The 26,728-nt window shown below is 48.6% G+C and overlaps 2 protein-coding genes and 2 long non-coding RNA genes across 8 annotated transcripts; all 4 read right to left on the reverse strand.

The window, feature by feature from the left end:
• CDK3 (cyclin dependent kinase 3) lies at positions 1-4,122 on the reverse strand. The gene is made up of 7 exons (XM_058704196.1): positions 3,507-4,122; positions 3,106-3,183; positions 2,903-3,023; positions 2,640-2,810; positions 2,448-2,549; positions 1,980-2,183; positions 1-716 (listed from the first exon to the last, which is right to left on the reverse strand). The coding sequence occupies exons 1-7, from the start codon at positions 3,773-3,775 to the stop codon at positions 591-593; spliced, it is 1,071 nt and encodes a 356-aa protein (XP_058560179.1). The 5' UTR covers positions 3,776-4,122; the 3' UTR covers positions 1-590.
• A 149-nt stretch (positions 4,123-4,271) lies between these two features.
• TEN1 (TEN1 subunit of CST complex) lies at positions 4,272-26,718 on the reverse strand. 5 transcript variants are annotated; one of them, XM_058704202.1, is made up of 5 exons: positions 26,448-26,713; positions 18,593-18,699; positions 18,117-18,237; positions 13,555-13,709; positions 4,272-4,681 (listed from the first exon to the last, which is right to left on the reverse strand). In XM_058704202.1, the coding sequence occupies exons 3-5, from the start codon at positions 18,203-18,205 to the stop codon at positions 4,452-4,454; spliced, it is 474 nt and encodes a 157-aa protein (XP_058560185.1). In that variant the 5' UTR covers positions 18,206-18,237; positions 18,593-18,699; positions 26,448-26,713; the 3' UTR covers positions 4,272-4,451. The 5 variants fall into 5 exon arrangements, with proteins under 5 accessions (XP_058560185.1, XP_058560184.1, XP_058560181.1 ...); XM_058704201.1 differs by having other exon boundaries at positions 18,593-18,702; XM_058704198.1 differs by having other exon boundaries at positions 26,328-26,713.
• On the reverse strand, positions 11,444-13,548 carry LOC131497699 (uncharacterized). Its single transcript, XR_009255097.1, has 2 exons — positions 12,897-13,548; positions 11,444-12,652 (listed from the first exon to the last, which is right to left on the reverse strand). It is a non-coding gene; the product is annotated as an uncharacterized LOC131497699 (long non-coding RNA).
• LOC131497700 (uncharacterized) lies at positions 20,984-24,842 on the reverse strand. Its single transcript, XR_009255098.1, has 2 exons — positions 23,909-24,842; positions 20,984-21,668 (listed from the first exon to the last, which is right to left on the reverse strand). It is a non-coding gene; the product is annotated as an uncharacterized LOC131497700 (long non-coding RNA).
• Positions 26,719-26,728: the final 10 nt, after the last annotated feature.

The following is a 26,728-nucleotide window of genomic DNA, read 5'->3' on the forward strand; positions in this document are numbered from 1 at the left end:
TCAGGAAATATAGCACTTTTATTTACTGTTCTTAAAGCCAGAGGCAAACAACATAAGCATATCCTAAGTATAAGACAAGTACTTAGAACAGCCACACACATCCCAGACGTTCCCTGGGATCAGGAAAATGTCCTCTCTCTTCCCGTTAAACTGGGACTCTTAACTGGTATGCAACTCTTCCCCCAAACATTTTAAAGCCAAAAAGACCGGCAGGGGGCACCCCTTCCCTTTTGGGGGGGGGGGGGGAGGGCGTTGTCTGGCTCTGCCTCGCCGCCACACGGGGGCAGGCTTCCTCCTCATCTCAGCAGCTGTTCCTGCGGCAGGGGGCCCAACCTCTAACATACCCCCTGCGCACGGAGCTCCGGTGCCCCCGTCTTGAACCGATACTGTCAAACCCAACCCAACAAACAACACTGGAACTCGTTAACCTGCGGGCAGGACTAACCCAAACTCCGCTCTCTGGCAGCCGATGCCAAATTCCTCAGAACTTTGCTCTCTCCCAGATAGGTCCTCTTTCTTGGGACATGGGTGGGGGAGGCAGCTGGGGCAGCAGCGGAGAGAGGCTCCGAGGCGGAGGACCTCACACCCTCTCAGCGGCAGAAACGCTCCACCACATACTGCGGGGGGGCCGGGGAGGTCTCAGCGGACAAGAAGTACGGATGTGCGAGGGCGGCCTTGGCGGAGATCCGCCGGCTGGGGTCGTACTGCAGGAGTTGCTGTGGAGGAAGGAGGAGAAAAGAGATTGAGCACTGGGCCGGGCCGGGCCCCTGAGAGGAGTTACCCTCGGGCCCTAGGGGGCGGGCCCCAAACCCGGGAGCGGCTGCCTTCAAGCCATCTCGCAGCTCGCAAGCCAGTTCTGGATGCTCTCGGAATCTGGGGACAAAGAATGAGTTCTGGTCCGGCCCTGGGAAACCTTCCCCGCCTCCTGCGGACTAGAGGCTGAGACCACCTGTCTTCTCCCTGCCTGAGGTTCCCAGGCCTCAGCCCGCGTCTGGCTGAGACAGACTTCTATGTATGGAGAAGGCGAGGGCCCAAGCTGTCCAGGGCGCATGCTTGAGGGCGGGGCAGGAAGTAGGAGTCCCTGAGCCCGGCGAGGCTGCGGACAGACCCCTTGCCTAGGAGTAATCCAGATGGAATGCTAAGCAACTTGGCTGGAGGTCTATGCCGTCCTGCTGGCAGACCTACGCGGGCCTCTGGAAAGGTGAAAATCCGGCCCTGCCTTCCTCTGGCCCAACAACCAGACTAAAGAGACAAATGTGGCCCCAAATCTTTGTGGGCGAGAAGAGGTGGTTCTACCTGGGGCCTCCCGAGCAGCCTGGCCTGGGCCCAGCCCAGTGGGTCAGGATGATACAACAGGACAGGTGAGCGAAGGCTGTGTGGCAGGGGCCCAGACGGCAGGGAACGGCCAGGTGCAGAGAGTGACCACCATGGCAGGAGGCGTGCTCCCTGCCGGGGAGAGCTTACAGAGAAAGGGCAGGTATCACAGCATAAAAACAAAGCTAACTAACTAGAAGATCGGAGTTTTATTTTATTTTATTTAAAAAAAAAATTTTTTTTTTCAACGTTTATTTATTTTTGGGACAGAGAGAGACAGAGCATGAACGGGGGAGGGACAGAGAGAGAGGGAGACACAGAATCGGAAACAGGCTCCAGGCTCCGAGCCATCAGCCCAGAGCCCGACGCGGGGCTCGAACTCACGGACCGCGAGATCGTGACCTGGCTGAAGTCGGACGCTTAACCGACTGCGCCACCCAGGCGCCCCGAAGATTGGAGTTTTAAAAGGAAACACAAACACTCGACTCCTCAGGGGAGGGGGTCTCCAGATTGAACAATCAGTATGTGCAGGGTCTGGGACAATCAGGGGTCAGAAAAGAGACTCAGAAGGAGGTGAGGTGACACAAGGGGCTGGCTGACAAAGAGGACACTTGTGGTGGGAGCAGCAGCCTTTCTGGCCCTCCCCTGGCCCCACCTGTACCTACCAGGAGCAGGTCCTTGCCCTCTGGTTCCAGGCCGGGCACAATCTCCTCCAACCCCTTCCTGGTCCACTTGGGGAAACTGCCCTTATAGTCGGGCAGCTGGGTGACTCCTGGCCACATGGCTTCACTGGGCGTCCCCAGGGTCCGAAAGATCCGAAAGAGCTGGTCAATCTCAGAGTCACCAGGAAACAGGGCTCTACGGGTCACCTGCAACGAGGGAGACGGGGTGTGGGGCCCACTCCCTTGTCATACAGAATCCAACACCAGATAAGATATCCTTCCCGGGGCTGTGCTGAGAATCCCGACCTTTTCTGGAATGAGCTCCGCTTCCTTAGTCCCGCGACCAGGCCCAAACACCCCTTAATCCCCCTCTAATGGGTGCCTCAGTGTCGCACTGTCCCCCCCCTCCCCGCTGCCCCCAGCAGCACCCTGCCTGTAGCCTCCCCCGTGGCCATGTCTGTCCCTCTTTACCATCTCGGCAAAGATGCAGCCAATGCTCCAGACATCCACAGCCGTGGAATAGAACTTGCTGCCCAGGAGGATCTCAGGGGCGCGATACCAGAGCGTCACCACCTGTGGGAGCAAGAAAACAGCATCATGCAGGCTGGCTGAGTGTTCAGGTGACATCCCTTCAGCCGTCCTCTCCCCTGGGGCCTGCGGGACCTCGTGGGTGTAGGTGCGGAGGGGCACCCCGAAGGCTCGAGCCAGTCCGAAGTCGGCCAGCTTGATGGCACCCAACTCATTGATGAGCAGATTCTGGGGCTTCAGGTCTCGGTGGATGACCCGATGAGAGTGGCAGAAACTCACCCCCTGCAGCAGCTGGAAGAGGTAACTCTGCAACAGGGAGCGAGGAAGGGGCCGGGTGAGCGGAAGTGGGGCTGGCGGAGGGGGGCGTTCGCTGGCCTTCCCCGTCCTTCCCTCGCTACCTTGACCAAGTGCAGGGGGAGCTCGGAGGCCGGCGTGGAGTCCATGTACTTCTTTAGGTCCTGGCTGAGGAACTCAAACACCAGGTAGAGCTTCTTCTCGCTGTGCACCACATCCAGCAGCCTGGCCGGGGTCCACCAGTCACAACACGGCTCCCGGCTGGACGGAGACGGGCCCAGCCTCCCTGCCTCCTTCCCCACCTCACCTGACGATGTTGGGGTGCTTCAGCTCTTTGAGCAGGGAGATCTCCCTGATGGCAGTGCTTGGGACTCCCTCAGTTTCCCTACGGGAAAGGAGGGTACGGCAGTGGAGGCAGGGAGCCAAGAAGGGTGCTTCTGCCCCCGGGGGGGGGGGGGAGTCACCTGTGTGTTCCGTATTCCAGAAGGATGGCCCGGCCCCCAGCGACGGGGCGCTGCGGTCCTCATGAGGCACACGCTAGCACCACCAGGGGCCCCGGGCGAAGCGTGGAGGGAACGAGGAGGGCTGCACCGCTGCGCCTGCCCCCCCCTGCTGTAACTGGGCACACTCAGAAGGGCACCCTGAGGTGTGGGACGGACGGGGGTCACCCCTGGGGCTGATGTGTCCCGGGGCCCTCCGGGCACTCACAAATCCAGCCTGATCTTCTTGAGGGCCACGAGCTGCCCCGTCTCCTTGTTCTTGGCCTTATACACCACCCCATAGGTGCCCTCTCCGATCTTCTCTACCTTCTGGAACACATCCATAGCCGCAGAGCTGCCCAGGAAACAGAGGGCGCCTGGGGCATTCACTGGCACACCCAGCGCCCCCGCTGCCCCTCCAGCCCCCCCGGAACACCTAGGCCAGCCCCTGCCTGGGCCCAGGTCCGCCTCTGCCCCACTCAGCCCCAGAGAACACATCCCCAGCGCAGGCCTCCCCCAACCCAGCCAGGAAGGTGCCCAGCTACGGAGCGCAGGAGGGCCCAAACTTCTCAGCGGAGCTCCCGCCTCTGGCCTCTGCCCTGCCAGCCCCAGGTTCTGGGGGCGAAGGCTACCCAGAAGGGTGGCCTGAGGGGCCGGGGTAGAGGTCAGGGCAGCTCGGGGCAGAGGTCAGAGGTCCGGAAGGGTTTCTGAAGCCACAGTCGTGCTCTAGGCCGCAAGGCCAGGGTGAGGGGCTGGGCCTCAACTGTCTGGGGACGCTCAGCCTCCTGGGAGGGCAGAACCTCGGTGGGGACAGCCCCCCTGCATCCTGGGACCCCCACCCGAGCCCTGGGGACCCCCAGCACCACCCCCCTGGTAACCCCAGCCCAGAATTCACCAGAAACCCTGTGCTCCTGGAGCTTCACTGCTAACAGGCTGCCGGCTCCCCGGCTCCCCCTCCTGGTCCCCGCCGGCGCTGCACCACGTGCACACAACACAAGGTCTCCCCCCACTGGGGTTTTTATTCATGAGGACTTTCCAGAACCCTCCATATTCCCACTCGAGGCTCAGGCCCCAGCACCCCACAGTGCAGCCTCCCACAGGGTGTCTGGAACAATCCAAATTAGCAACCCCACCCCCACCCCCACCCCTTCTCTCCAGCTCCAGACAAAGGCTGTCACTCCTGGGGAAGGTCCTGCGTCTTCCCTGCAGTGGCTCTGGCATCTCCAGGGGGCTTGACTTCAGGGAAGGTTTCGGGGGGACAGCTGTCAGGCACTGTCGCTTGCTGCTGGCTGCTGTCCCTCTCCTGCTGGTACCTCCTCTGCTCCCGGACGGCTTGTTCTAACAAGGGCAGATTCATTCCTTCCACACAAGTCAGCACCCGGGCCTTCACCACGGAGCCTCCGTCTGAAAGACACAAGCACAAGGCACTGGCAGTGGCTGACACATGGGTCACCTTACGGATGCATGCCAGCTGTTTCCCCCGGCCTTGCTCTCAGGACTGAATTTTAACAGGATGAGTTGGAGGGATGGCGCGTGGAGTCCCCGTAATTTTCCTTCTAGGGCTTCAGAACTGTGGCCCTGCCACACCACAATTGGCACATGTCTGGAACTGAGGGGAGAGCCTGAAAATCCCACTTCTGCATGGCGGAAGGGCCAGATCGAGGTACCCTCTACTTCCCTCCTTTGTTGTCTTTTTTTTTTTTTTTTTTTTTTAAGTAGGCTCCACTTGTCGCCTTCTTAGTACAGTGGGCAGCGCGTCAGTCTCATGAAGTAGGCTCCATGCCCCGCGTGGAGCCCAACATGGGGCTCGAACTCAGGACCCTGAGATCAAGCGCTGAGCTGAGATCAAGATTCAGATGCTTCGCCGACTAAGCCACCCAGGTGCCCCTCCTTTGTCGTCTTAATTCCTGCCACCTGCTCTGTAGGTCCCAAGTGCCTGGGGTTGAAGAGGGTCTCAATCACCGTCCTCCTAGTCTAGACCGCTTTCTTTCTTTCTTTCTTTTTTTTTCTTTTACTTTCTTTCTTTTTTTTTTTTTTTTCTTTAAGTAGGCTCTACTCTCAATATGGGGCTTGAACTCACAACTCCGAGATCAAGAATTGCACACTCTACTGACTGAGCCAGCCAGGTACCCCTAGACGATTTTAAAAAAAAATTTTTTTTAATGTTTATTTATTTTTGAGGCAGAGAGAGAGAGAGACAGTGCTAGCAGGGGAGGAGCAGAGAGAGAGGGAGACACAGAATCCGAAACAAGCTCCAGGCTCTGAGCTGTCAGCACAGAGTCCGACACGGGGCTCGAACCCACGAACGGCGAGATCGTGACCTGAGCCAAAGTGGGATGCTTAATGGGCTGAGCCACCCAGGCGCCCCCTGGACCACTTTCTTGATTTAACATAGCCTGGGGGCACAATTCAGAATGTTGGACTGTCTAGATTCCAGCCTTCAGCACCGGCAGATAAACTTGTTTGGAACAGGAGGCTGCCTGTGTGTCCTCAGCTTCCACTGGTCCCAGTGCTGGGCTGCAGACAGGGCACAGCCTGGAGAGCAGTGGCCGTGTGGCACTGTCTGGATCTCTGCATCGCTGTAGATGGTTGATTCTCATCACTTGGGCCACTTCAGGAATAGCTGGGTGATGGATACTGATGAATCAAACAGGATACCTGGCAAACGTCACTTGGCACCGAAAGGCTAGACCTTTTCTTGTGACACGTGTAGCCCCACACAGGTGTCACAGAGCAGCTGCCCATGTTCAGGGTGACACGGGACAAGCAAGAACAAAATCACAGCTCTCGTTTGCAATTAAAACCACCTGTACGAAGATTTTCTTAGTTATTTGACTTGATTTCGCAGGACCTTCCTTACATGATGCCTATCAGCCCTTCCCTCCCGCCAGCCTGGGGAAACGCTCCCTTCTCTATTTACATTGAGGAACACGTTTCTCCCTGTGAATGAAAAACGTTATTAAACATGGAGGTGACCTTTAGAAAGATGGTTACCACAAGGGACAAACTGGGTCAGTCCATCAGTCCATCTGTGTCAGTCCGTCTGCAGAAGGTCTCTGTAACTGGGATTGAAAGCATTTGAAGAAATGCTGTAGGGAGGGGAGAGCGGCGTTTACACACAAGACGGCCAAGGAGAGAGTCATTTAGGGGAAGTTCTCAGAAGTTTAACGAACCCAGAGCAACAGAGCCTGGATGAAGACAACGTTGAAATGCAGTGGGTAGAGGCGTGGGTTGGAGAGAAGGAAGGGGTGATATGAAGAACAGACCTTCTTCCTTTTAAGTGTATTTATTTGGGGAGAGAGAGAGTGAGCCTGAGCAGGGGAGGGGCAGAGAGAGAATTCCAAGCAGGCTCTGCGCTCTGTGGGGCTCGAACCCGTGCACCATGAGATCATGACCTGAGCTGAAATCAAGAGTCGGGTGCTTAGCCGACAGAGCCACCCAGGCGCCCCCAAAACAGACCTGCTTTTAGGACGTTTGCCCAGAGAAGGAGGGCCACAGCGAGGTAGGGACACAGAAGAGGACACTATTATTAAAAAAATTTTTTTTAATTTTACGTTTATTTAGTTTTGATAGAGACCGAGCACAAGTGGGGGAGGGGCAGAGGGAGAAGGAGACAGAACCGGAAGCAGGCTCCAGGCGCCGAGCTGTCAGCACAGAGCCCGACATGGGGCTCAAACCCACGAACCGCGAGATCACGACCTGAGCCGAAGTTACGCTTAACCGACTGAGCCACCCAGGCGCCCCAGGACACTATTATTTTAATATACAAGAAGCTTGAGGGATTTATGTGTTGAGAAGGAAGAAGCAGTGGGAACAGGATAAGGACTCAGTTGGGAGAGCAAAGTCCCCACGGAAGGGCAGGCTGTGCGTCACAGCACAGGGGCTGAGCCGCACGGAGGTCGGACCCTTCTCTCTCCCAGACGAGACGCCAGGAGCGTCTGGCGGGTGTGGACACAGGTCATTTAAGATTTCACCCGGGACATAGGAGGCAAGGTCATCTGCCGAAAGCATGGAGGTGATGAAGCAGATGTGTGACAGGTGAGTGGCTGAAAAGATGTTGTGAACCACGGGAGGGTGGGTTGACTGGGACACGCAGAAGGCCCGGTGCGGCAGGACACCTTGACACCATCATGCTGGGAATCCACAGAGCATGTGAACCTTCTCCATCAACAGGTGGGACCCGAGAGGGCAAAGGTCGGGGGTTGATCGGGCCACTGTGATAGAAACGAGGGCGTGTAAGTTCTGCCAGCAAAGGGGCTGCCCTCAGAGTGAGGCGGAGCTAGAGGAGGGGAAAGCAAAGGGCAGAGAAGGTGGGAGAAAAAGGAAGGAGTGTCTCAGGTCCACAGGGAGGAGAGAACAGCAGACAGGTAGGTACGAGGTCGCAAGGCCGCAGTTTCAGGTGGCAGAGATGCGGCCATGGGACGCAGAGGTGGGGCAAGAGGGGCCTGTAGGCAGAACCGGTTGGCCACAGAGAAGGATAAGGATTCACAACGGCAGACCTGAGGAGCCAGCTGGCTGCTGGCACCTCTCCGGGTCTGGTGGCGGCAGTGACCTGGGAAGCTGACCAGGTGCCACTTGGGGACAGGAGGAGAGCTGTTGTCCTGGGGAAGAGCCAGGTTTCAGGCAAGTCCCATCGAAGGTGAGAGCATAAAAAGGAGTCTTTCAGGGAGGGGGGAAGGTTTTAGAGAACACGACAGGAAGGCTTGTAAGGGAACAACAGTCAGCTGGAAGAAAACCAGGCAGGTGGGGTTTATGGGATTTATGGCGAGGGCCCTAGGGCAGCCCTCTCGCTGTAGGCAAGGTCACCTGCAGCCTAGGAAGTCTAGGGACTCTGGAGCAGCACTGGGGGAAAGCCTACATCCCCAAACCTCAATCCCTGGGCAGGAAGTCCTTGAGCCCTTAGATGGTGCCCAAAGAACGTGTCACAGCCAGCAGGTTTCTGACACAGCTTCACCTTTTTGTGCTTCTTGGCTAGCTGTGTGCACAAATTTCAGAAAGTGACCTTAAGTGGCCTCTTTTCTGTCATCAGAACTGCTAAGCTTGCCACAGGGCACTGTCTTGTGTCTAGATGACCTTTGTGCCCCAAAGGACTTGGGATCTGGCTGGGACAGGACATACGGAGGAGATCTGAAAGCAGCCACACAGGAGCATCTTGGTCTATATGGATCAGTGGCCACCTCCAGGTTCAGCCCACACTCTGCCCCTCCCCCCCTCATTGTTGTCTTTCCTCCCGTGTCAGTTGCCAATGATGAGCATGTGCTATTCAGAAATTAGAAATTTGGGGGAAACTTAAAAAATTTTTTTTAATGTTTATTAATTTTTGAGAGAGACCGAGTGTGAGTGGGGGAGGGGCAGAGAGAGAGGGAGACACAGAATCCGAAGCAGGTTCCAGGCTCTGAGCTGTCAGCACAGAGCCCGATGTGGGGCTCGAACTCCCGAACCATGAGATCATGACCTGAGCTGAAGTTGGACGTTTAACCGACTGAGCCACCCGGGGGGGGGGTCCTCTGAAACATTTTTTTAAGAAAGAAAAAAATAGACTGTGATGAAAGTAAGGAGAAGCAGTAACGTAGCCAGAGCCTAGGGAGACTGCTGCTTGATCTGAGGCTTGATTATTCAGGTTCAGTTTTGGGGAGCGGGGGCGCAAAGACACTTGACAGTGGTGCTGTCTGTGCTTTCAAAGTGAGTCACGGCGCAGGTGCAACACTGATCAATCCACTTCCGCGGTGTCTGGCTTATCGGGCGGGTGTGGGTGCTGCTGGCTGACTCCGGCTTTGCAATGTTCCAGTCATACTTTCATGGAACAATGGGAGCAGCCAGTGATAAGATCGATCTTCGCCTAGATTCATTATTTCATCAGGGCTTTCAAAGAGGTGCCTCTCGAAGTTTCTTGCATTTATTGACTGTGATTCCTATCTAAAGAACCTTTGCTTCTCTTCGACCCTGTGCCGTCCCTGAACTACCCTCAGGAAAAGGCAGGACGGAGAAGGTTTAACGCAACCAGGAGGAAGCAATTGGCCAATTCCAGACCCGAGTTCTCTAATAAATGGCATTTAAAAAAAGATGGGGCACCTAGGTGGCTCAGTCAGTTGAGCGTCCGACTTTGGCTCAGGTCATGAGCCGTGAGGCAGTTCATGAGTTCGAGCCCCGTGTCGGGCTCTGTGCTGACAGCTCAGAGCCTGGAGCCTGCTTCGGATTCTGTGTCTCCCTCTCTCACTACCCCTCTCCCACTCTCTCTCTCTCTCTTTCAAAAATTAAAAAAAAAAAAAAATAATAATAAAGAAAAAAAAGAAACCACAAATATTACAAGAGACTTGGGGTATGTAACCCAAGTCTTTATGCCATATATAGACTTGGGATCTTGATCTGAACTAACCAATTTTTTAAACAGCCATGGAGGGGCACCTGGGTGGCTTAGTCGGTTAAAGCATCTGACTTTGGCTCAGATCAAGATGTCATGGTTCATGAGTTCAAGCCACGCACGGGGCTCTTCACTCTCAGCGGGGAGCTGGCTTCATATCCTCCGTCTCTGTCTGTTTCTGTCTCTATCTCTCTCTCTCTCAAAAAAAAAAAAAAAAAAAAAAAAAAGCCATGGTGAGGAGGAGAGTGAACATGGACAAATGTATTCTATTGGGGGCGCCTGGGTGGCTCAGTCGGTTAAGCAGCCGACTTCAGCTCAGGTCACGATCTCGTGGTCCGTGAGTTCGAGCCCCGCGTCGGGCTCTGGGCTGATGGCTCAGAGCCTGGAGCCTGCTTCCGATTCTGTGTCTCCCTCTCTCTCTGCTCCTCCCCCGTTCATGCTCTGTCTCTCTCTGTCTCAAAAATAAATAAAAAGCGTTAAAAAAAAAAATTAAAAAAACAAAAACAACAACAACAAAAAAACAAATGTATTCTATTGTATCAAGAACAGTCAATTTGTTGGAGTATGACTGTGGTAATGTTAGAGACCTGCGAGGTGTTTCTGGACACCAATAAAACAAATAAGTAAATGCAGGCAGTGGAGACTCAGGAACCGTAGACTATGGATCCCGGCTGAGTCTGGGTGATGGGTACAGACAGGGAGGTCCATTCTACCATTCCACTCGCGCACATTTGATTTGAAAATATTAAATTAAAAAAATTACATGGGTTGAACTTGCACAAGTTTTTTTCCATTTTTCTTCCCACAGGTAATTCTGAACATCCACGCCAGGTCCTGCTCTCATCCTGGCCTGCCGTCCTAAGCTTCAACCCCTCTCTGTATTGGCAAGCAGGCCTCAGCACCCCAGACTCTGTGCAGTGGGCTCCCGAGAGCTCCCAGGATTCAGTGCAGGGCTGGGGGTACAGGAGAAAGCCTCAGGTGACCTGGGGCTGCAGTCAAAGTAGAAATCATTTGTGCAAAAGCCCGTCGTACCCATTCGCAGCCCCCTCCTGATGCCTCTCTCAAATCAACAGGAGGGCAGGAACTCTGTGAGCTCCAAGGCTTGAGCCTGAATAAAGATGAACTATTATGAAATCAAAGATAATTAAACATGAACAGTAACATTTCTTCTAGTACATTTCATCCAGGGTTAAAAACCACCCTGACTTTTAGAAAGGACGTTGGTGATGTAAAGCAAGAAACATATGTGTTTGTATCCTCTGATACAGAAATTCTATGTTCAGGAAACTACCCTGAGGCAATAATCAGAAAGTGGACAGAGATTAGTGCCAAAGGGTATTAAGTGTGGCATTTTTAATATATCTCAATGTAGACAATTTTTTTTTTTTTAACATTTTTACCCTCTGGCTATAAAAGCATACATTTTCGGGGCACCTGGGTGACTCAGTCAGTTAAGTCTCTGACTCTTTTATTTAAAAAATTTTTTGAAATGTTTATTTTTGAGGGAGAGAGACACAGTGTGAGTGGGTTAGGGGCAGAGAGAGGGATACAACATCTGAAGCAGGCTCCAGGCTCTGAACCGTCAGCACAGAGCCCGATGGGGGGGCTCGAGCTCATGAACGGTGAGGTCATGACCTGAGCTAAAGTTGGATGCTTAACCAACTAAGCCACCCAGGTGACCCCGACTCTTGATTTCAGCTCAGGTCATGATCTCGAAGTTCGCGGGTTTGAGCCCTGCATCAGGCTCTGTGCTGACATCGCAGAGCCTGCTTGGGATTCTCTCTCTTTCTCTGCCTTTCTCATGCTCTCTCTCTCTCTTTCTCTCTCTCTCAAAATAATCAATTAAAAACATTTTTAAGGAAAGATTTAAAAAAAGCAATATGTTTTCACTGTAAAATGCTAATAAAAATACAAAGAATCCCACAATCCCACCACCAGAAATAACTTCTATTAACATTTCGGTGAATAATCTTTCATATACATAGATGTATGCCAAAAAAATGTATATTAGGGGTGCCTGGCTGGCTTAGTTGGGATAGTAGGTGACTCTTGATCTCAGGGTTGTAAGTTCGAGCCTCACGTTGGATATAGAGATTACTTAAAAACAAAATCTTAAAAAATGTGATCTTACAATACATACTGTTTTGTAAACTCCTTTTTCTTTTTTCTTTTTTTTTAATTTATTAAAAAATTTTTTTAAATGTTTATTTAGTTTTGAGACAGAGAGAGACAGAGCATGACTGGGGGAGGGTCAGAGAGGGAGACACAGAATCCGAAGCAGGCTCCAGGCTCTGAGCTGTCAGCACAGAGCCCGACACAGGACTTGAACTCACGGACCATGAGATCATGACCTGAGCCGAAGTCGGACACTCAGCCAACTGAGCCACCCAGGCGCCCCTGTAAACTGCTTTTTCTTAGTAAGATATTATGAACCTATCTTCATGTCAACTGATAAAGATTTACAACACCATTTAAAAAAAAATTTTTTTAATGTTTATTCATTTCTGAGAGGTAGAGACAGAGCATGAGTAGGGGAGGGGCAGAGAGAGGGAGACTCGGAATCTGAAGCAGGCTCCAGGCTCTGAGCTGTCAGCACAGAACCTAATGTGGGGCTCGAACTCACAAACTGTGAGATCATGATCTGAGCTGAGCTCAGACGCTTAACCGACTGAGCCACCCAGGTGCCCCTACAACACCATTTTTAATGGCTGCATAACATCCCACTGACTGAATATACTATAATTTCTTTAACCAGTCAACGTACAGTATTTTTGTAAGAGCAAAAAACGGAAACAATATACACGTGCAATGGTCGTGTGACTCAAGGTACATATAAAATATTATATGGCTATAAAACACTATGTCTACACAAACTTTTAAAACCTGGGGAAATGTTTACAATGTACATGAAGCCAAAATAACCAGATACAACATTACATAGTATGATGTCAGCTGTGTAAAGGAAGATGACACAGGAATGGCCAGAGAGCGAAGCAAAGAATTCATTCAAGTACCTAGGTTTTTTTTTTTTTTTTTTTTTTTTTCAACGTTTTTTATTTATTTTTGGGACAGAGAGAGACATAGCATGAACGGGGGAGGGGCAGAGAGAGAGGGAGACACAGAATCGGAAACAGGCTCCAGGCTCTGAGCCATCAGCCCAGAGCCTGACGCGGGGCTCGAACTCACGGACCGCGAGATCGTGACCTGGCCGAAGTCGGACGCTTAACCGACTGCGCCACCCAGGCGCCCCTCAAGTACCTAGGTTTTAAACAACAACCTTCAGCACGTCTGAGTGGCTCTGTCGGTCGAGCGTCCAACTTCAGCTCAGGTCATGATCTCGAGGTCTGTGAGTCTGAGCCCCACATCAGGCTCTGTGCTGACAGCACAGATGCTCTGTCCCCCTCTCTCTGCCCCTCCCCTGCTCTTGTGCACACACACGCACGCTCTCTCGCACTCTCTCTCCCTTTCAAAAATAAACATTAAAAAAAAAAAAGAGCAACCTTCGACTCTTGATGCCTGGGAGAGATTCTCCCAGGTTGCTGATACTCCTTCCCTTCTATTTCTCTCACCCTGACTTCTTGGCCTGTTATTCTAACCCCATCCTCTCTGAGCCTTGGTTTTCTCACCTATGAAACGGCAACAGTTAAGACTCAGTTGAAGACCGGTGGGCAGATTCACAAAGATTTAAGCAAACTATCCAGTACCAGGCCTAGCACATGGTAAGCCTTTGGAAATTAATGGGTTCTCTCCTCTCTCACTTCCGTTTCCCACGAGTCCTTGAACTTGTGGGCTGGTTTAGAAGGAAAGTTAACCCCAGTGAGGGACTCTTGTTGGGTCAGAAGCCAGGCCCCATCCTGACTGAAGACTGTCCCACTCGGGACCCACAGTGAAAAGAGTGTGTGAGGCCACGACTCACCCTGGTGCTCGAGCTCCCCAAGGACAAGATACATGGAGTCCACTTGGGCTTGGAACGGCTCCACCAACTTGGTACACACCAGGATCTGGTGCTCGTCAGATCCATGCTGAGCCCTCAGGGTGACTCGGGACTGAGCCACGTCATAGAGGCACAACCTGCAGGTCAGGAAAAGTGTGATCATTTGTATCCACACACAGAACAAACATGAAAAGCTCAAAAGGTGCCGGGAGCCCCATAAATCCAGGGGACTCCGGTCAGAGATATAAAAATGGCACCAACAAGTCAGAAAATTGTTTTCAGTCTATATTGTTACGATACAAATTCTATGCACTAAAAGGCATTTGTTTAAATAGTGTTGACAAAAGCATACACTTATATAACCACCACCCCAATTAAGATTCGCCACATTTCAGGGTGCTTTGGCACATTTCTATCAGCCCCAAAAGTTCCCTTGTGCCGCTCTGAAATCAATCTCCCCATCTCCCATCCCAGGCAACCCACTGATCTGCCTTTGGTCTCTACAGATGAATTTTTCTACTCAAGCACCTCATATAAATAGAATCAGAACAATATGTATTCTTTTGTGTCTAGCTTCTTTCGGTCAGCATAATGGTTTTGAGATTCATTTATGCTGTTGGGTAAATCAGTGGTTTATTCCTTTTATTGCTCAGTAGGACACCATTGAAATTATTAAAAATAATTTGTTTGGGGTGCCTGGGTGGCTCAGTCAATTGAGCGTCAAACTGTTGATTTCAGCTCAGGTCATGATCCCTGGGTCATGGGATAAAGTGTGGAGCCTGCTTAAGATTTCTCTCTCTCTCTCTCTATCTCTCTCTCTCTCTCTCTCTGCCCTTCTCCCACTTGCACACATATGCACTCTCTCTCTCCCTCTCTTAAAAAAAGTAAAAGTGTAGGGGCACCTGGGCGGCTCAGTTGGTTAAGTGTCTGACTTCGGCTCAGGTCATGATCTGGCAAGCCTCATGGGTTCAAGCCCCGCATCGGGCTCTGTGCTGACAGCTCAGAGCCTGGATCCTGCTTCGGATTCTGTGTCTCCCTCTCTCTCTGCCCCTCCCCTACTCGTGCCCTGTGTCTCTCTCTCAAAAATAAATAATCATAAAAAAAAAAAAAAAAGAAACTGCCAAATTGTTTTCCAAAATGGTTGTGCCATTTTGCACCCCACCCGTAACATCTGAGGATTCTAGTCACTCCGAATCCTTGCCAGTACTTGGTATGGTCAGTCTTTTTAATTTTAGCCATTCTACTGGGCATGAAAATACCATATCATTGTGGTTTTAATTTGCATCTCCCTGGTGACTAATGACGTTGAGCATCTTTTCATGTGCTTATTGTCCATTTGAGTGTATATACATAGATACTTTTTAATTGTCATATGCAAAATTGTTCACTTATTTGTAGGACTGCTAATTATTATGTATATCTGCTTTTAGGAAGTGCTTCTTCAAGCCTTTTGCCCTCCTCTGTTTGAACACTCTACAACATACGGTCTTCCCCTCCAGCTTTACTTAGGTGTAACTGCCATACAATAAACAATACACACTTAAGGGACAAAATCTGACATTTGACATCGTACACACTTGAGAATGAAGACAGGAACATATCATTTTCATCACCCTGAAAAGTCCTCTTGCCTTTTTGTAATCCTCCTACGTGCCACACCCAGGGAACTCCCGCAGGCAACCGGTCTCCTTTTTTCCACTACGGATTACTTTGCATTTTCTAGACTTTTATATAAAAGGAGTCATACAACATGTAACTTTGGGGGGGGGCCTGGTTTCCTTACTTCAGCATATTTATTTTGAGATTCATCCGTATCAGTGCATGTGACAATAGTTCACTCCATTTTACTTCTGAGTAGTATCCCATTGTGTGGATACACCACGATTTATTTATTCACTCAAATGGACATCCGGGATGCTTCTGGTTTCTGGCTATTACAAAGAAAGCTGCTATAAACTGTGCACAAGGGGCGTGTGGGTGGCTCAGTAGGTTAAGCGTCCGGCTTCGGTTCAGGTCATGATCTCGTGGTCTGTGAGTTTGAGCCCCACATCGGGCTCTGTGCTGACAGCTCGGAGCCTGGAGCCTGCTTGAGATTCTGTGTCTCCCTCTCTCTCTGCCCCTCCCCTGCTCATGTTCTGTCTCTCTGTCTCTCTCAAAAATAAATAAAACATTTAAAAAAATTAAAATATTGCGCACAAATCTTGGTGCAGACATGTTTTCATTTCTCTTGAGTACATGCCTAGGAGTAGAATAGCTGGATCATGATAGATATATGTTCATACACACACACACACACACACACACACACATACATATATATATATTTTTTAATTTAAGTAATCTCTTATACACAATGTGGGGCTCGAACTCATAACCCTGAGATCATAAGAGTTTCATGCTCTATGGACTCAGCCAGTCAGGCACCGCATGAGATACATGTTTACCTTTTAAATCTTTTTTCTTTCTTTCTTTCTTTCTTTCTTTCTTTCTTTCTTTCTTTCTTTCTTTCTTTCTTTCATTTTCGAGAGAGAGAGAGAGAGAGAGAGAGAGAGAGAGAATCTCAAGCAGGCTTCACACTCAGTGCGGAGCCCTAAGCGGGGCTCGATCCCATGACCCCGGGATCATGACCTGAGCTGAAATCAAACAGTCAGACGCTCAGCCAACTGAGCCACTTAGGAGCCCCTGTGTAGCTTTTAAAGAAACTGCCAAACTGTTTTCCAAAACAGTTGTACCATTTTACATTCCTACCAGGAGTGTGTACAGGAGTTCCAGCATTTGGTTTTGTTAGTCTTTTTAAAATTTTTTTAATAGTTTATTTATTTTTGAGAGAGCACGAGAGAGCAGGGGAGGGGCAGAGAGAAGCGGGGGAGAGAGAGGGAATCCCAAGCAGGCTTCACACTGTCGTTGAACAGCCCAATGTGGGTCTTGAACTCATGAACCATGAGATCGTGACCTGAGCCAAAATCAAGAGTTGGACTCTTAACCAACTGAGTCACCCAGGTATCCCCATGTTATTAGTCTTTTTAAGTTTAGCCAGTCTAGTGAGTGTATAGGAGCATCTCATTGGCTTTTTCTTAAATATATTTTTAAGTTTATTCACTTGTTTTGGGAGAGAGAGAGAGAGAGAGAGAGAGAGAGAGAGAGAGAGAGAATATGCCAAGCAGGCTCCACACTGTTGGTGCCAAGCCCAATGCAGGGCTCAAACTCATGAGCCTTGAGATTATGACCTGACCTGAAATCAAGAGTCAGATACTTGGGGCACCTAGATGGCTCAGTCAGTTAAGTGTCCAACTCTTGATTTCAGCTCAGGCTGTGATCTCATGGTCCGTGAGTTTAAGCCCTGCATCAGGCTCTGCACTGATAGTGTGGGGCCTTCCCGGGATTCTCTCTCTCCCTCTCTCTCTGGCCCTCCCCTGCTTGCTCTCTCTCTCAAAATTAGAAAGAAAGAAAGAAAGAAAGAAAGAAAGAAAGAAAGAAAGAAAGAAAGAAAGAAAGAAGGAAGGAAGGAAGGAAGGAAGGAAGGAAGGAAGGAAGGAAGGAAGGAAGGAAGGAAGGAAGAGAGAGAAAGAAAGACAGACATCCCTTTAAAAATAAAGTCAGATGCTTAACTGATTGAGCCACCCAGGCGCCCTTCATCGTGGGTTTTAATTTGCATTTCCCTAATGACTAATGACGCTATACACATGTTGTGCGAACACACACCCATTCTCATATTCATGTACGTACATACACGTGAAAACATGTCAAGTAATCACCAAAAGGTTAGCAGTGGCTGTCCAGACAGTAAGTGGCATTACATGTGTTTTTGCTTGCTTTCTTTATACTTTTAGGGACTGTCTACATTTTGTACAATGAAAACATACTAGTTTTTTAGCATTTAGGGGCGCCTGGGTGGCTCAGTCGGTTGAGTGTCCGACTTCGGCTCAGGTCATGATCTCACGGCTTGGGGGTTCGAGCCCCGCGTCGGGCTCTGTGCTGACAGCTCAGAGCCTGGAGCCTGCTTTGGATTCTGTCTCCCTTTCTCTCTGCCCCTTCCCTGCTTGCTCTCTATCTCTCCCTCTCTCAAAATAAATAAACAAACATTAAAAAATTAAAAAAATAAAATAACTAAACAAGGGGCGCCTGGTTGGCTCAGTCAGGGAAGCATACAACTCTTGATGTTGAAGTCGTGAGTCAAATAAAACTTCTAAAAATATCAAAAAAATTACTGGGGCGCCTGGGTGGCGCAGTCAGTTGGGCGTCCGACTTCAGCCAGGTCACGATCTCGCGGTCCGTGGGTTCAAGCCCCGCGTCAGGCTCTGGGCTGATGGCTCGAGCCTGGAGCCTGTTTCCGATTCTGTGTCTCCCTCTCTCTCTGCCCCTTCCCCGTTCATGCTCTGTCTCTCTCTGTCCCAAAAATAAATAAAAAACGTTGAAAAAAAAATTAAAAAAAAAAAATTACTAGACAAAATTATAATAAAACTATTTTAATTAGTTTTTTCTGTTGGGGGTGGGGGTGACGAATTGAAACATTCCCCCGGCTATGTGAAAAAAACCATTCTGACCTTCCGAATGTTCTCAGTGTGCCCCCGTCGGGAACTTGGCCAGCACTGACTTCCCAGGGGAAGTAATAGATCCCAGGTTTGGGTAGCATCTCAAAGAGCAGAGGTGGATTTTTGAAGATTCCTGACAAACCAAGCAGAACACAAGACTGAGATTAGCACGTTCCTGAGACCAGCCACACAGGAAAGGCTAGTTCCAGTGGGTAGCAGTTTAATAAAAAACAAAATATTTCGGGGTGCCTGGGTGGCTCAGTCGGTTGAGTTTCTGACTTCAGCTCAGGTCATGATTACACAGTTTGTGGGTCTGAGCCCCACCTTGGGCTCTGTGCTACACCTCGGAGCCTGGAGCCTGCCTCGGATTCGGTGCCTCCCTCTCTCTCTGCCCCTCCCCTGCCCACACTCTGTCTCTGTCTCTGTCTCTATCAAAAATAAATAAACATAAAAAAAAAAATTATAAAAAAAAAAACCTGTAGGGGCACCTGGGTGGCTCAGTTGGGTAAGCGTCCAACTCTTGTTATCAGCTCACTTCTGGATCTCAGGGTCTCGAGTTCGAGCTCCACGTTGGGCTCAGTGCTGGGAGTGGAGCCTACTGAAAGAAAAAAAAAAAACAAACCAGCAACCCTGTAAATCATACCCAGTTTTCCCTCTAATAAACATCTTACATTAGTACGACATATTTGCCACTATTAATGAACCTATATCAATATGTTATTAACAACTCAACAACATACTTTATTTGGATTTCCTTAGTTTTTTCCCTAATGTCCCTTTTCTGTTCCACAGTCCCTTCCGGAATGCCGCATTACATTCAGTTGTTATGTCTCTTTAGACTCTTCTAGGCTGTGATAATTTCTCAGACTCTCCTTGCCTTTTGACCTTGAGAATTTTGAGGTATTTTGTACTATGATCTTCAGTTTCGGTTTTGTCTAATGTCTTTCTCATGGCTACACTAGGGTTACGAGTTTTTGTTAGTAATTTCAAAAAGAGAAAGAGAAGGGGCACCTGGGTGGCTCAGTCGGTTAAGTGTCCGACTTCAGCTCAGGTCATGATCTCACGGTTCATGAGTTTGAGCCCTGCATGGGGGCTCTGTGCTGACAGCTCAGAGCCTGGAGCCTGCTTGGGATTCTGTGTCTCCCTTTCTCTCTGCCCCTCCCCCACACATGCTCTGTCTCTGTCACTCAAAAATAAATAAACACATAAAAAAAAATTTAAAAAGAGAAAGAAAAGACCAGTTATATAAGTGATGTAATAATGATACTATGGACATTCAGCAGGCTTCTTACGATGACACATTACATGCGTTTGCATGGCAAGATCTCCAAGATCTATCATTAGGAAAAAAAGTAAGGAGCAGGCGTTTACATCTAATATGTACATTTGCATATGTGAGAGCAAAAGAACACTCCAGAGTTCAACGACACGAGGACCGAGGACCGTGAGGATTAATGACAAAGGAATCCTGAAGGTGACAGCTTCAGCTATTTGACAGGATGAGCCAATGGACATATAAACAAAGAAATTTGTAATTATATCATCCCCAGTAAGATTCTTGGAAAAACCAGAGGACACAGCTTTAGCGCAGAAGTTTATGTTACCTAGAAGCTTGCACAATTGGTTTCGGGACCTCTAACGTGGGGCTCATCAGGAGTGTTGTTGGTCAATGTTCTAAGGTCATTTTAAGACAGTGTCATTTCAAGCAGCACGGGGCAACTGGCCAAGGCCCCATCCTATTTTGCCCTAAGTGCCGATGTTCTAATCACTGTGACCAGGGAGCAGAGCTGTTCCTGTCCCCAGAAATGAGAGAGCCCCCTAATCATCTTTGGCATGAGAGAGAAGCAAAAAAACAAACCAAAAAAAAAACAAACAAACAAAAGTCAGCCGTAAGGGGAAAATGTTGTGGTTTCTGTTTTGGAATAATGGGGACAATTCTGTCCAATCTAGCAAAAAGGTGAAAACTTTGAATCTTTTGTAAAAAGTAATTTTTCCGCTCTCAGACACCACATATACTGTAAGCTGTAAGTAACCACATCACTAAATTTATTATTATTTTTTGAATTATCATACAGTGGAATTGACTCTGGGGAGGGGGCATGCGCTTTTGTAAATTTTAACCTCATTGATTTTTTTCGAACAAAAGTTGCTATGTGTTTATTAAGACAAGTCTGTTAATTTACAAAGCACAGCGGGCTCACCAAATCATTATCTATGTATCATCAGACATTCAAGAGTTTCTGAGTAGGTATGTCAGGACTGGCTTTTCTTGTGGCTCAGCAGGATTTCAAATAATGCCTTTAGAAGTCTGAGTACTGGTATAACCTGTACTTCCGAGCCTTCCCTTTTCATTGCCCAAGGCAAAATATCCACTTCTGGGAGAAAATTCCATGGTATGAACAAGAGAAATATTCTTCTTCTTCTTCTTTTTTTTTTTTTTTTTAATTTTTTTTTCAACTTTTTTTTATTTATTTTTGGGACAGAGAGAGACAGAGCATGAATGGGGGAGGGTCAGAGAGAGAGGGAGACACAGAATCGGAAACAGGCTCCAGGCTCCGAGCCATCAGCCCAGAGCCCGACGCGGGGCTCGAACTCACGGACTGCGAGATCGTGACCTGGCTGAAGTCGGACGCTTAACCGACTGCGCCACCCAGGCGCCCCTTCTTCTTCTTTTTTAAAAAACAACTGGGATGGGGCACCTGGGTGGCGCAGTCGGTTAAGCGTCCGACTTCGGCTCAGGTCACGATCTCGCAGTCCGTGAGTTCGAGCCCCGCGTCGGACTCTGGGCTCCCTCTCTCTCTGCCCCTCCCCCGTTCATGCTCTGTCTCTCTCTGTCTCAAAAATAAATAAACGTTAAAAAAAATTTTTTTTTAAAATAATAAAAAACAACTGGGAAATTAGAAAATACCATACGGGAAGGATGGGAAGGATAGTGACCCAGTGTGACTGCTTCTTCCTTTTTTTTTTCTGAAGCAATTGCTAAGATTTCTGCAGTAGGACTGAAGGACAGAGAAGTAACACCCAAAACCAAGATCATTACAGCTTTTATCAGCTTTGGGTTTCCTTCTAGGGGATAAGAATCTTGATCGTATATGTTTACTACTCCACAATTGGAAGAGATCCCCGGTTTATTATAAAAAGATAAGAGTCAGGGACAGCCAGATGGAAGAGACGTGTGGAGCAAGGTATGTGGGAAGGGGCGTGGTGCTCCCATGTTGTCTCAGAGCACCACACTGTCCCCCACCTGGGCTTGATCACCAACCCTGACTCATAAATGTTTGTAAAGTTACAATTCTTTGTTAGCTTATATTGCACAAGGAACCTTCAACTTTAAAGTTCAAATTGCATCAGGTTGTTTGAACTTTGGCCTCAGAAGATTCTAGCACATGGGGATTGCTACAAATTTTAAATGTAACCTCAACGAAGTGAATTTTACAAAAACAAAATAAAAGGATTGTGTACCGTGTCTTTAAAAGTTTTGCAATCACCAGAGTAAAAATGTATTCAGAGAAGAATCATCAATGAATGTTACATGTACTGGGTAAGAGTCCGATGAGGAACAGGCTATTTACCTGGTCTCAACAGATCTGCCCAAAGATTACCTATTAATTACAAACAGAAAAATGATCTACTTCACGGTAAAGGAACTTAGCAAATATGACCTTACTGTACCGCCTGAGGTACAGTACTCACATTGTTTTGTGATATTTCTTTAAAAAAATTTTTTTTAAATGTTTTATTTATTCTTGAGAGAGAGAGAGAGAGAGAGAGAGAGAGAGAGAGAGAGAGAGACAAAGTGTGAGCAGGGGAGGGGCAGAGAGAGAGGGAGACACAGAATCTGAAACAGGCTCCAGGCTCTGAGCTGTCAGCACAGAGCCCAACATGGGGCTTGAACTCACAAGCTGTGAGATCATGACCTGACCCGAAGTCAGCTGCTTTACCGACTGAGCCACCCAGGCACCCCTGTTTTGTGATATTTCTACAAAAAAAATGCATAACCTGAATCTAATCATGAAGAAATATCAGACTTCTGAATTGAGGGACATTCTACAGAATGAATGGCTTATATATTTCAAACACGTCAGTCACAGAAGACAAAGAAATTGCTCCAGTTAAAAGAGATTAAAGAGACACGTCACCTGTTAGGGGGTAAAATGTGTCCCCTCAAAAAGGTATGTTGGAATTCTAACTCCTAATACCTCAGAATATGACCTTATTTGGAGACAGGGACTTCACAGAGGTAATCAAGTTAAAATGAGATCGTTAGGATGGGCTCTAATCTGGTGTCTTTATAGTTGGGGAGAGGTGGACACAGACATGCACACAGGGAGGTGGCCACGTGAAGATGGAAACAGAGGCCAGAGTGATGTGCACAGAGATCAAGGAACACCAAGGACTGCCAGCAAACTATCAGAAGCTGAGAGAGGCATGGAGCAGACTCTCCCTCACAGCCTCAGAAGGATCCAAAGCTGTCTACATCTTGATCTTGGACTTCTGATCTCCAGAATTATAAGACAATAAATGTCTGTTCTTTTTTTTTTTTTTTTTTTTATTTTTGGGACAGAGAGAGACAGAGCATGAACGGGGGAGGGGCAGAGAGAGAGGGAGACACAGAATCGGAAACAGGCTCCAGGCTCCGAGCCATCAGCCCAGAGCCTGACGCGGGGCTCGAACTCACGGACCGCGAGATCGTGACCTGGCCGAAGTCGGACGCTCAATCGACTGCGCCACCCAGGCGCCCCTAAATGTCTGTTCTTTAAGGCACCCCGTGTGTGGTACTTTGTTGCGGCCCTAGAAAACTAATACAACGGAACAGAATTCATGATCCTGGATTGATCTTGGTTGCAGGAGAAAAGTATGATGAAGGACATAACTGCACAATTGTAAACCCATGAAAAGGTTTGTAGATTATAGTCTTGTACCAATAGTATTGTATTTCCATTGTATTTCCTTGATTTGATAATTACTGTTCTCCTGTTCTCGTGGTCCATTTAGATGGGTCCTGGGAAGGAGAGGAAATAGACACAGGTAGGTGATGTTTTAACCAGAACCGAGTCCTGTGGCTCTAATATCACCTCCAGGTCACACCCCCATCTTCCATCGGCTCAAGCCCAGTAGTCGCTCTTGAGGTCTCCCTTTTCTCATGGTCTCATCCTACCCGTCACAAATTTCTGTCAATTCTACCTCAAAATACACATTGAATCTATGCACCTGACTCCAACCAAGCCACCCCAGTCCAAGCTTACATCAGCTTTATCACCAGTCTCTTCATTTCCACTATTTTCCTTCTGCTCACTCTCTTCATAATAGCCAGAGTGATATTTTAAAATGGAAAATATGCCACAGGGAGTCTTTTTTCTTTTTTTTGCCAGAACCTCAAGTCTGAATCTCACAATGCCTCTAGATACAACCAACAGCTTACAGAGAACATCAAAGATATCCAGAGATGGTAAAAATCCAGGTTGTGGGAAGTTCAATGTGAAAAATGACCTAGCTTTTCCAACAAATTGTAAAAAAAAAAAAAAAAAAAAAAAAAAGTCGTATAGTGGAAACCTGTACATTAAGAGGCTTAAGATTCTTATCCCAACCAACTGCAACACGTAAACTTTGTCTGGACCCTGGTTTGAACAAACTAACTGTAGACAATTTTTTTTGTAATTGTTTTTTATTTTATTATTAAAAAAAATTTTTTTAATGTTTATTTATTCTTGAGACAGAGAGAGACAGAGCATGAGCAGGGGAGGAGCAGAGAGAGAGGGAGACACAGAATCCGAAGCAGGCTCCAGGCTCTGAGCTGTCAGCACAGAGCCCGACGTGGTGCCCAAACTCATCAACCGCGATATCGTGACCTGAGTTGAAGTCAGATGCTTAACTGACTGAACCACCCAGGTGCCCCTACTGTAGATAGTTTTTTAAGAAACATTTGAATTAATTGCAATGATGACAAGAAATTTGTGCTAATATTTCCAAGTGTGATAATGATATTAGGATCATGTTAAAGAGTTTAAAGATACATCCTAAAAGTATTTATAGGTGATAGGATATTGGATTTACTTAAAATTAATGTGGTAGGGAAGTGGATGGAATTATAGTGGAAAATTATTGGACCTGGGGGAAAAGTATATGGGGTTTGTTGTATTATTCCTTCTACCTTTGTACGTTTGAACATTTCCACAACAAAGTGTTTAAAAATGTAAATCACATCACATAACCCCAATGAAAATCTACTAAAAGCTTCCTATTATAAACTCCTGTTAAAATTGAAGATCTTGGGGCATCTAGGTGGCTAAGAGTCAGTTGTCGGACTCTTGATTTTGGCTGTCATGACCCCAGGGTCGTAGGATCGAGTCTCTCATCAGGATCCTTGCTGAGCAGTGAGCCTGCTTAAGATTCTCAATCTCTGTCTCTCTCTCTCTCTCTCCCCCGCTGCCCTTTGCCCCCACTTCCACTCTGTCTCCAAAAAATCAATAAAGTAAAAAATTGAAAGTCTTTTTGTTGGCCCACAATGCCACATGGGGTTGGCACCTGGCCTACCTTTCTGCCCTTGTTTACCACCACACCTCCTCTAGCTCGCCCTCAGGACCTGCACACTTGCTTTTCCTCAGACTTGAGCGGTCTTCCCCAGACCTTCACGTAACTGGTTTTCTTTCCTTACTTTGGCCCCACCTCATCCTCCTCTTCCTCGGCGAGCCCTTCCCTGTCGACCCTCTCCAAATTCTCATTCTCCACCACCCCCACTCTATCCCTGTCGACCCTCTCCAAATTCTCATTCTCCACCACCCCCACTCTATCCCCTTAGCTTCATTTATTTTCTTTCATTCCAGTTTACTGAATAATACAATTTCAAACAGTGGGATTTGTTTACTTGCTTAATGCCTCTGTCTCCCACTAGATGACCAGTTCCAGGAGGGCAGGGTTTCCTCTATTCCTCAGAGTCTCTCCTGTGCCTAACACAGCATCTGGTACAGTATTAAATATTTACTGAACAGGTGAATGTATTCATGAAGAAAAGACCATCTACCTCCACACTCAGCCTGGACACAGAGAACCCAAACCACATCTTACTGCCTACATTAACGGGACTTTAGCTTCCATTAGCACTTTTTTTTTTTCCTTTAAATACTTTTCCTGAATGTCCAGCCTATGCAAATGGTTTGACCATCAATAGCCAGTTTGCCCGCTGAGATGATCGGAATTCTCTTGCCTTGACGTTTCCACCATTTTTCCACTGTCGCGCATCAGTTCTTACCCGACCCTGAAGTGAACGACATGCCTTAAACCAAACTTCCAACTCACCATAAATTCTGGCCTTACCTTCTCCTGAGGCCCTGCCAAAGCTCTGCCAAGGAGCGCTCTCCCTTACCTGAGTAAGCCAAACTAAATAATAGTTTAATGTCTGGGGGCATTAAAAACGTAGCAACAGTGGCTAGTCCTGGTGTATGGGGAACTGAGACAAAAGGAAAGATCAGTAATAACTATCTTGCCTTTATCAATCTTGAGTAGTGCTCCCTTAAATTGTGTCCCAAGGGGATGCTTCACTTACCTTAACCTATTCCCAGGATTACTACTAAAAACTGATGTAATAAGTAACAGAGAACGGAGTGCATAGTTTTAAAACCCAATGGATGAGTAGGTTGCTTCAAGTTACAAGGGTAAATTAGGGAGAAAGAAGGGGATGGTGTACTATGCTCTATCCTCATTTATCGTGGTATGAAGTCAAACGGTAACTAGAAGAAATCAGGAACTAGCATGTAAGTATTTTGTTTAGCAATTTTTTAGTAATCAGAATTAAAAACACAACTGGTTGAAGGGGGCTGCCTCTGAGGATGGGGAGCTTTCTCATTACAAATTCTCGGATACTAGGTACCCTAAACGTGGGCAACTGTTACTTTGATGACGACGATGATAACTGGTCAAACAAAAAAGTCCGGATTCCAAGACCTCTAAACTGCCAGCTCGGTCACAATCTGGTCCACACCCACCCAACAGACAGGGAGCAGCGCCGGCAATCCCATACTCAGCTCCCCGAAGCTTCAGGCAGCAAGGATGCCATTATCTTAACACAAGATAACTGGAGTCTCTTCCCAGTGCGACTTTTGTTCTAGTCCCTTTTTCTTCCTCCAACCTGGAAGGGCTCGGGGAAATCCTACGACAACCCACCCCAACAACGTCGCACGGCCGACAGACTCAACCCCGCCCAGAACCTTGGGTCCACCTTCCCACCTCATTTCCGGGGAGGCCTTTGCACGCGGACCCGGAAGCGGCGGGACGGGCAACGGCTACGGCGCAGGCGCACTCCTCCTCAGTCGCGTCGCCCCGCCCCTTCCCAACCCCGTCGCCAACCTGTCCGGGCGTCGCAGCGGCCCTGGGTTCCCTCTTTTCGCCCCGCGCGGTCACGTGACGAGGGAGGGGCGGGTTAGCGGGAGCTCCGCGCTTCTTCCTCCAGGGCGATTTCTGGCTCGTCTTCCGGGGTCCCCTTCCCTGGGGGCCGCCCTAGGACTTCCCTGGACGAGAGCGGGGGGCTCGTCCGCCCCCTTGCTGGCCGCGGTCACGGCGTCCACGCCGGCGCCGCCTCCGCCTGGGCCTCAGTCGGCGGAGCGCAGACGGGCGGCTGGAAAGGAAAA

The sequence above is a fragment of the Neofelis nebulosa genome, chromosome 16, assembly GCF_028018385.1.
Source record: "Neofelis nebulosa isolate mNeoNeb1 chromosome 16, mNeoNeb1.pri, whole genome shotgun sequence".
Lineage (NCBI taxonomy): Eukaryota > Metazoa > Chordata > Mammalia > Carnivora > Felidae > Neofelis > Neofelis nebulosa.